Source organism: Octodon degus, unplaced genomic scaffold, assembly GCF_000260255.1.
Source record: "Octodon degus isolate 3935 unplaced genomic scaffold, OctDeg1.0 scaffold00098, whole genome shotgun sequence".
In the NCBI taxonomy this organism is placed as follows: Eukaryota; Metazoa; Chordata; class Mammalia; order Rodentia; family Octodontidae; genus Octodon; species Octodon degus.
Genome location: NW_004524674.1, coordinates 5,646,430 through 5,656,179, shown reverse-complemented (window position 1 = coordinate 5,656,179; position 9,750 = coordinate 5,646,430). Strand labels below are relative to the sequence as shown.

General features: G+C 52.4%; 1 protein-coding gene across 2 annotated transcripts; it reads right to left on the bottom strand.

Moving 5' to 3' along the window:
- Positions 1–383: 383 nt before the first annotated feature.
- On the bottom strand, positions 384–9,051 carry Alox15b (arachidonate 15-lipoxygenase, type B). 2 transcript variants are annotated; one of them, XM_004638436.2, is made up of 14 exons: positions 8,874–9,051; positions 8,549–8,771; positions 8,247–8,328; positions 6,155–6,277; positions 5,579–5,682; positions 4,196–4,368; positions 3,819–3,965; positions 3,513–3,716; positions 2,459–2,545; positions 2,147–2,316; positions 1,868–1,989; positions 1,670–1,770; positions 1,422–1,592; positions 384–563 (listed from the first exon to the last, which is right to left on the bottom strand). In XM_004638436.2, exons 1-14 carry the CDS (start codon positions 9,018–9,020, stop codon positions 384–386), a joined length of 2,034 nt encoding a protein of 677 aa, XP_004638493.1. In that variant the 5' UTR covers positions 9,021–9,051. The 2 variants fall into 2 exon arrangements, with proteins under 2 accessions (XP_004638493.1, XP_023579099.1); XM_023723331.1 differs by having other exon boundaries at positions 1,422–1,547.
- Positions 9,052–9,750: the final 699 nt, after the last annotated feature.

Below are 9,750 nucleotides of genomic sequence, written 5' to 3'. Positions count from 1 at the left end.
TGGGTATATGTGCACACATGTGCACTTGAGTGCACGTGTGTAGATGCTGGGACAAATTATGTGGGGTTTGGTTGTCTCAGAAGAGGCACAGAGGGACCAGTGGGAAATTCATTTTTTTCTGGTGCCAATTAGTCTAGAGCAAAGTGGTCAAAAAGATAAATGTCAGCACAGAGGCCAGGGTTAAAAAAATCCCCCCGGGGTGTGCTGAGGCCTTGACTGAGACTGGGCATGGTGGCGTTCGCCTGTAATCCCAGTGCTTGGGAGACTGAAAACAGGAGACTCACTATGAGTCTGATCTATGTAATGAGACCCTGTAGACCCTGTAGATTCTGTCAATTAAAAAAAAAAAGACAAATGTCATACAAGATGTGTTCTCTGGGGATTTAGATGGAGACGCTGTTCTCAATGAGGGGAGGGTCCAGGTAGGTGTAAGGCAGCTTCAGGTCCTGGTTCCGCTTCCTGATGTCCCTGGAGATCTGGGCCAGGTGGCTCTGGAAGGTGGCAATGCTCCTCCTTGGGGCCTCCTCTGTGAAGTACTCATCTGGGTATATGCCTAGGGGCCTCTGAGGAGAACGACAGGCTGGGTGAGTGGGCTGCTTGCCTTAGCTGGTTCTGACCCATAGCTCCCACCCTGGGCCTCTGAAAAAGCCTCCCTTGAGCCCAATCCATGCCCCTTTCCATAAACTATCTTTTCCAAGTAAAGATAATGGGCAGGAAGCTCTTGAGAATGTTTAGTTCCAAAGTTTTCTTTCTTTCTATTTATTTATTTATTTTTGTGTTTTAAGAAAGGGTCTACAGGGTGTTCAGGGTCTCACTACTAGATTGGACTCAGTGATTCTCCTGTTTACAGCCTACCAAGAGCTGGGATTACAGGTGCATGTACCACCACACCCACTCTCAATTACTATCTCAGTGCGCCCTGGGGCCAGGGCCAGCTGGCAGGCCCAGGGATTGAACCCCCTACCCCTGTGTCTGTTTGCAGGTGCTTTAATCTGCTGAGCTATCCTTTCTTTTTTATTTTTGTACCAGGAATTGAACTCAGGACCTTATACTTGCTAGGCGGTACTTGTGCTGCTGAGCTATATCCTTGGCCAAGGTTTTCTTCATTTTTGCTTTTATTTTAATTTTTTGGCTTTGTGAGACTGTGTCCTACTATGTTTTCCAGGCTGGTCTTGAACTTTGGCCCAGATTAGCCTTGAATTCATGGAAATCCTCCTGACTCAGCATCCCAAATATTGGAATTATAGGTGTGGGCCACCATGCCCAGCTCTCTAAGTTTTAAAGGTGCATGATCCCTCTCCCCCTACTCTTTGGGCCACTTGAGAAGGGTAACAGGACTAAATTGCCTGAGGGCCTAGGAGCACAAAGAACACCTGAGCTGCCTCTTTCTGGCCTGATCTGACTGCCAGCCCCATACTCACTCGGTCTCCAGGCTCCTTGCTCAGCAACCAGAGGGCAATGATGATGTCACACGTGGCATTGACTGGAGGGAGGGTGGCTACAAAACCCTCAGGCCTTGCCTGACCTTTGGCAGTGGGTGGTGGCAGCTGCATGGTAGATGGCAAGTTGGGCATCCAAACACAGGAATCAAACTGAAGGCCAAGAGGGCAGGATGAGGCTGAAGAGTCAACTCTCTCCCACCTGCCACCCTAGTGCTGACCTTTCCTACCTGCCCTGAACTGACAGCTGTATGCTTAGCTGAGCAGGTGAATATTACCATGGTGGTGTACCGGATCAGAGCTTCCCGGGTGTCCAGTGAGGAGGGCATACCTGTGAAGAGGGCAGGGCCCGGGCTGAGGCTGCTGAGGTCCTGAGGACCTATCTGCAGAGGCCTAAGTGTGGGGCTCAAGAGCAGAGGTCCACATACCTGAGCTCTCTCGGCCTAGGAAACCATTGGAGAAGATGTCCCTCACCCAAGCCTGAAGCTCTTGGTCATCTTGGACAGACTCATCGCTTGGGTAGTAGATGCTGATTATTTCAGAGACAAATCTGCAGAGTACACTTGGGTTCAGTCCCTGCCGCCAGTCTTTCCCTTTCTGGGAAGTGTCCTGCCCACTCTCCTCACACCCACCCCTCCCCATCCCTCTCCAGCCCAGTCTTCCTGCCTTCCCAGGCCTCCTGGATCCCTAGGGACAGCCCCCCTCACTGCTCCACTGCCTCCCAGACCCGCAGGCCATCATCTCGGTAGTAGTAGCCTGGGATATCTTCAACTCCACGGTCTCGGATGTCTTCAGGAAGACAAAGGACTGAGTAGTTCAGCTGCTCCATGTTCCTCTGGATCAGCTCAGAGAAGCCTCCAATGCCAAGGCCTGTGGACTGGGAGATACGGCTCCTGGCACCAGCACCTTTCTCCAGAAGCAAGAGGTAGCACACCCAAAGGTCACTCTCACCCCAGAACTCTGGAGTTGTCCAGTGGAAGGAGTGGGCCGTGCCACACCTTTCCTAAGCCAGCTCTTACCCTGTCTACCACCTTCCCGGGGGCGATGAGCAGCTCTCGGGCCAGCGTGTTAATGTACAGGGTGTACCTCGTGTGTGGAATCAGCAGCTACAACGGACAGGAGACAGCAGAGCTAGAGGTCACCCTAGACCTTCCTGAGAGAGGCATCTTCCTTATGAGTTACCCAGAAAGAGATAACAGGGGCCAGAGGGGATGGCTGATGGCTCGGAATAGGGGTCAGCCCTCCAGACCCAGAGATGGGACCCGAAAGCCTCCAGCATCTTGTTTTGTACCCACCAGGCATGTTGGGTACCAGATCATTTTATCAAATGAAGATGATATTTGGATGAACACTATGATTTCCTAAGTCACAGGCAGGCAGACCACCACGGCCTGGATGTGTAGAATGTGCACCAGAGCCCATCTCTGAGCTGCAGACCTTGGGAGCTGCAGATGGCCAGAATCAGCGCAGAATGAATAGCGCAAAGGAGGGCCTGACCCAGGGGACCATTTAAACAGCCATCAGAGAGCCTGGCGGCCAGGGAAGGTGAAGTCCTGTCCTCCTCAGAGGAGATGCAAGTCTGAGGGAGAAATGAATCTGTCCTCTGAAGGCCCTGGGAGTCCAGGGGACTTACAGAGTCCACTCTAGAGCACATGGTCCTCCCATGCAGGACTTTCCCAACTCTGGAATGAGCCGTAGAAAACCTGTTGGTCGCTGAAAGCCTTGTGTCTACTTTTGCATCTGCTAGCTCCAGGATGCCTGTCCTAAGACTTGGGCTTCTTCAGTGGCACCCAATTCCATCTGGTTTGCTATAAAAAAGAAGCCTTTCTGAGGCACAGTATCTACCTTTTCCTCCAGCTCAGGGCTTGCCAAGAAGGGGGCTCCCAGTTGCAGGGAGATGCTGTCACAGTGCAGTGAAGGTTCTGCACCCCAGTCCTCAGTGCAATGACAGAGGCCACCTAGACAGAGAGGGCCACCTGGGAGAGGCTGCTCAGAAGAGGGAGTGTGAGGGCCACAAGGGCCAGGAGCTCAGAGACTCAACCATAGGCTGAGCCACCTTGTTGAGCCACTAACCTTGAAGAGTGGGTGGCACTGGGGCAGCTGGCGCAGTGTGGCCAGGGAAAAGACCTCGGGCAGCAGGTGCGCGTGCAGCAGGTGTGTGATGGCTTCGTGCACAGAGAACTCAGCATTGCGCACCCAGGTCTTAGCCAGCAGCCAGTCCCACTTCTCATCACTGGGCAGGAAGATAGGACTGTTTGGCCCCGGAGTCTGGCTGAGCTGGGGTGGGAGACCGGCCAGGGAAGAGGCAACCATGAGCGTCTGCCAATCATTCATTGGGACCCTACCCACCCCTGCCCTGCCCCGTGTCCAGTGACAGACCTGGATGGCAAGAGGCAGTAAGGGTCCACCTCTTGGGTGCTGGTACAGCAGGGTCATTGGGGCTGCTGAGAACTGAGGCCTTCCATTGATGACATTGGTTTGGATGCTGGAGAGGATGCCATGATCCACCAAGAACAGGGAGCCCTTCTATAGGAGACAGTAGGGCGCTGAGGCTGCCACCTGGCTTTCTAAAGGATGAAGGGCAGGTAGCAGGACAGGATTCAGGGCTGGGAGAGGACTGTGTTTGGGAGATGGTGTTTGTGCTATGCAGCACAAATTATGTCCCTAACAAATGTGATTGCACCCTCCCTCTCCAGTAGGGTATGGCCCTAAAGGCACCAAGATAAGGCTGTAGAGCCTGGACCCCACAACCCCACCTCCAGCTCAGCTTGCAGGCTGTTCCCAGGGCCCAGCATTGGGGCCACCATGGCATCGGTGACTGGGAAGTTCTTTGGGAGCAAGCGACAGCGGCGGATCAGGACAGGGTTGAGTCCATTCAGGAACTGGGAGGCGAAGAAGGAGTCCTCCTGCCAGTGTTTATATACATACTCTGCAGGGGGATAGCAGGACATGGGGACCAGTTACCTCGGTTCCAACAGATCCCTCCGACTTTCACAGTGGAGTTCCCTTCTGGGTCCATTCCAGCCACCCTCCATCTTCCATAGGAACACCTTCCTCTGCTCAGTGCTCGGCTTCAGTCATTGTCCTCTCACCAGACAGTAAATTAGTCCCCAACCTACTGCCCTGTCAGCTAGCTGACATTCTCCTGAATGACTCACCAGACTCAACAGCAACATATTAAAGACCAACTGTGGGCTCTTCCTGCTCCAGCTCAGACCTGGGCCCCTGGGGAGTGGCATCTCCATCCACTTGGGTCCAACCTTGGCAGCCCTCACCATCAACTCCAATCGACTCTCCACCTTCCCTGCTTCTTAGCTCATCTGTGACTCTGTCCCAATGGCCACTGCCTTACTGAGGCCACCATCGTCTGCTGATCATGGCCAGAGACTCCTGGCTCACCGTCCTGTTTCCATTCTTGTTCTTTACCCACTTCACAGAGCACATTTGCCCATATTATTCCCCAGCTGGCCACCAGGACATAGCCCAGCCTGTACTCAGGAAAGGTCCACTCCTGCTGTGGCCCACATGGTCCTGCCCCACTGGGACCTGGGCACCTCCTGCTTCCTCTCAGCCCTTCTTTCTCTTGTTCAATCTGCTCTGGCCATGGTAGTGTTCTTTCTCTCCCTCAAAGGTCCTTCCATCTTCAGGGCCTTTCCCTCTGCTGTTCTCTAAGCCTGAAATGCTTGCCACCCATGACCCACCTTGGCACAGTTATTGCCTACTCAACCTTTGGAGAAGGCTTTCCAGGACCCCCTGTAAAGCCTTAGGGTGGGTCCCCTTTTACACACTCCTGGAGTCAATTAGCATGTCTTGCAAGTGACACCAAAGATACAATTTTGAGTCTAATTAATAATCTCTGGCCTGCTTAACTGTGGGCATTGTAAATTCAAGTAGTGTCCACAGCCCCAATCCAGTGCGTGATGGACAATAGCTCAAAAAATGTCTTTTAGATTAGGCGGTCAGAGATCACCCCAGTCCATATCTTCTTTTGTCTCTGTGGGGAATGTAAAGTCTAAGAGGGGATGGGAGCCTGCCCAGAGTCACACAATAGATTAGTGCTTGGTTTCCCAAGACTCTGGCTAGCCCTGGGAGCTGATGCCCAAGGAAAGAGGTCAGGAGTCCTGGCCCAAACACCTCACCGCCTACTGGAGAACTTCGGAAGTTGAGCATCCTTTTCATCTCCCTCAGACTTCTCCAAAGCCCTGTGCGGTCCAGCAGCCCCTTGAGTTTTAGCTCTGCAACCCTGCCAGGGGATGCAAAGAGTTGGATGGAGGCAAGAGGGTATGGGAGATCCCTCTCCTGTCAATCACTCTAGTCTTTCCTGAGGTTCTAAACCAGATACTAAACCAGATTCCAGGGTCTGAGGTAGCCACCTCCCCTAAGGTCACCACTGCTTTGTGGAAATTGGGAGGAGACAGGACTGAGTGACCCATATCGTTGATAGTGGGGAGCTAAACAAAGGAGGGCAGGGCTGGTGAGATGGCTCAGTGGTCTAAAGCACCTAATAAACTAAGCCAATCAAAGTACGGGACCGCGGTTCAATCCCCCAGCACCACATGCCAGCCAGCCCGCCCCCTGGTGGACTGAGCAGGCCACACACACAAAATAAATAAATAAATTAATTTAAAAAAAAATTCTAAAAAAAAAAAGGAGGGCAGAAGCAAGGGTGGTAGAACATCTGAGGCCCAGGGACAAGACAAGGTACACATTCTCACCCAGAGCCTAATTTCAAGGAAAATTTGGTTTTCTTGACTACAGGGTACTTGACGTTGAGGTCCAGATCTTTCACAGTCTCCTCATCCAGGCAATGAGGCCAGCCTGGGAGGTAGGTCTTCCACCTGGAGAGTGGAAAAGGCAGGTAATCACCAAGAGGACTCAGGGAGCCCCAGGACTAAGGCTCAGGAGTGCCCTCAGGGGCCTTTGTCAGGGCAAGCCCTCTTCTCTGAGCAAAGAGCTTGACCTCCTTAGGATCTGTATTTCCCCCTCTGCTGGCAAGACTCCAGGGGAGCCCTTAATTTCTCACAGTGAGACTTCCCCTTGAGGGTTGAGCATTTGAGCATTTGCCTAGAGCTGGGCTACCTGGAGTCCTCAGGGAATTTAAGGTGGAAGCTGAACTAGAGAGACCTTTTTCTCTCTGTTTTTTTTTTTTTTTTTTAATGTATTTGGTATAGTCTCACTATGCAGCTCAGACTCATAGTGATCCTTCTGTTTTCAGGCTCCCCACTGCTGGGATTACAGGTGTGTGCCACCATGCCTGGATTTGGTGGCCAGCACAGTGTGCCTGGGGTTCCTGGGCTGGCATGGCATGCAGTACCAGGGAGCTAGCCTGGGTCCTTGCACTTGCCAGATGGGTGCTTAGACCGCCACACTATTGCCCCAGCCCTGAGGACTCATTTTTAAGTAGTAAAGATCAAGACTGCGGATGCCCAACCCTATGGCTTGCCTGGGCCACATTCAGTGAAGAAGAATTTTCTTGGGCTGCATATAAAATGTGTAAGATAGTTGACATAAAAGTAACAAACCTCCTTTATTTTTTTAATATTTTAACTTAATGTTTTATGAAATAACACAAGCCCAAGTTTAATAATGAAATACAGAAACATACATGTTTTCTTTTTCTTTTTTTTACATGTTTTCTTGACAGCAATAGGCACCTCTATTCATAGGCATATGTGTTTAGGTAGGCTGAAATACTGTAATTGGTAACCTCTGTATTTTACTTGTAGTTTATACTCCAGCACTGCACAATTGAATTCTATCGCTAAAAATCACATAATAATGTTAAAAGTTTTCAGTCTTGTAAGGCATAGACATGAGAGCAAAGTGAACTAGACACAGGAACTGTAGCAAATGAACACCCCTGTGCAGGGATTGAGAGTTGATTACCTGCATTCTTAACTATTTTCTCATTTGTTCCACCCAACAACCCCAAGGAGACTGGTATTCTCGGTTTCCTTTGCAAAAGGAAATTAAGTGTTATAGAAATGAATGATTTGCCTAAGATCTCAGTCCCTTTCAACAGAGTTTATACCACCCTTGGGTCTCTAAAGACAACGGAGACCACAGTACCTGCCCCTCCCTGGGGCTGTTGCTGTGAGATTTAATGTAATGGTTTTCTCAGGGGTGTAATTCATGGCATGCATAGAATTGCCATGAACCAAATAAGCCTGTGGCTGCCTTGTCCCCCAGGTATGTGTTGCAAGAACCTGCAGCCCAAGCTTCAGGCAGCAGCCAACATCAAGAGCAAAGTCTTTTGAAAATCCTCACCTGAGCACAGTTCCTCAGTTTCTGCCTCAGGAATCCTCACCCACAGCCCACTGTCACTTGCAGTTCCATCCTTTGCCTGCATAACCTCTCAGACCAGCTTCCCTCTGTGACCCCAAATGCTGAGCCCAGAGCAGAAAAAGAGCCCCCTCTCACCACCTGCCTGGAAGATGGGCTTCCTGTGGACTAAGTGGTGTATTTCTGATTCTGTCCACATTTTAGGAAGATACACCAAGCTGGTGTGTGAAGAATCCCCACAGTAAGGAAGGGTATGGCACTCAGCAGTGATTCAGACTTCAGTGGGCACCTGAGTCACATGAAAGGCTTGTAAAGACAGATTACTGCCTTCCCCGCAAGGTCTGAGACAGTAGGCTGGAGAGGAAGCATTCCCAGCCAGTGCTTCCAGCGCTCTAGAGCTGAGACGGTGCTCCTCCCAGGAGCGCCCTTTGTAGGAAAGGACCAGACAGGGCTTTTAGTCTGTGTTGTTCCGGGGCCCCAGGCTGCCTGTCTTCCTTTACTATCTCCTTTATCACCCCTTCTCACCAGTACATCTTTTGCTTGGCCTGCAGCTCCTCCTGGCGCTGGCGCTCCAGTACGGGGAGGTCATCTGCCCAGGAGACCTTAGCTGTGGGAGGAGGAATTGGATGGAGAGCAGAAGAAACCTCCTTGTCCTCTGACCCTAGTCCATCTTCCCTTCACCCCTAACCACCGACACTTGCATCCTCCTCCGCCTCTACCCGGTGACCACAGCAGGTCATTTCTACACTTGTCCTCCCCCCACTACTAGCACCCTTCCCCTCCCGTGCCCATCCTGCAGTCCCTGCCACCCACTGCTCTCCCCTCACCTGCCCCTTCCCGCAGCACTAGCGTCCCTGCCCCTTCCAGCCACTGGTAACAGGGGAAGAGAAGCGGGGAGCCCAAGGGCGGCTCCAGCCGAAACCAGCGACAGAACCAGGCGTCTGGGGCCAGGGGCCCGAGCGGCCTGGGCAGTGGCGGGGGCGCCTTGTGCACGCGCAGCAGCAGCACCCGGCCCACGTCCTCTGGGAGCGTCACCTCGAAGTCCTCCTCCTGGGATTTGAAGAGGTTTACTGTGCGGAGGAGCTTCCATCCTCCTCTCCCACCCCTGCCCCCCTCTGACCCTCACTCCCACCCAACTCCCACGGCACTCACAGCGCCCGCAGTGAACTCCTTCCCTAGGTGATCCAGGGGCAGTGGGGGGCTTTCTCCCTGGGTCCCCACGATGCTGACGGACACTTTGTCCCAAGTGCCAGCCCCGCAGGCCTCCCCAGTGGACACCCTCACCCTGAACTTGGCCATGGTACCAGCCCAGGCTGGCGGTCTGCAGCCTGCAGAAATACAGCACAGCAGGAGGCGCTCCGCCTTCGGAACGCGCCCGCCCGGGCCCGCCCCGGCCCCGCCCCTATTTTGGCAAAGCTGGTTTTTGCCCTCGGACTCCACCTGCCCACGGTGAGCCCCAGTGCTGCCCTGAAGAGTGTGTCTGGATTTCAGGCAGAGAAGCACGGGGCAGAGAGGGTGAAATCTGGACCTGGGGAGATGAACACTGGGGAGAGGAGTTGGCCGAGGTGGACAGGATGGGTGGGCCTGTAGATATTCCGGGAATAGGACCCTTCTGCGGTGGTTGGAGGCGGAACTGAGAAGCAGCTGGGATGAGCACATTTGAGCCCCATCTCTCTTGCTTTGTTTGCTTTCTTAGCCCTAAAAATGTGCACCTGACCACCAGCTTACTTCCTACAACTTCTTTTAAATCAGACATTATTTTATTTCATTTAATAACTAATTATGAGAACCAGTTTCGTGTCAGGGACTATGTTAAGTGCTGTTAATACAGGCCCAGGCAAAACTCAGTCTTTGCCCTGATACAGATTAAAAAGCAAATGTGAGGGGAAAAAAATAAGCAAGTAAACAAGGCCATGCACTTTAGAATTTCGGATGACAGAGAGTGCTGTGGAGAAGAGGGGCAGGGACAAGGAGCTTTGAAGACCGAGGGACCTGATACTGAGGCTTGAGGAAGCAGTGCGCAGTGCAG

Coding starts and splice junctions, on each gene's coding strand:
- Alox15b (XM_004638436.2), bottom strand. CDS start 9,020: ATGGCCAAGTTCAGGGTGAGGGTGTCCACTGGGGAGGCCTGCGGGGCT. Junction 4,369..5,578: donor CCGAAGTTCTCCAGTAGGCG/GTGAGGTGTTTG, acceptor ATCCCCCTGCAG/AGTATGTATATAAACACTGG. Junction 3,717..3,818: donor TACTGCCTCTTGCCATCCAG/GTCTGTCACTGG, acceptor CTCCCACCCCAG/CTCAGCCAGACTCCGGGGCC.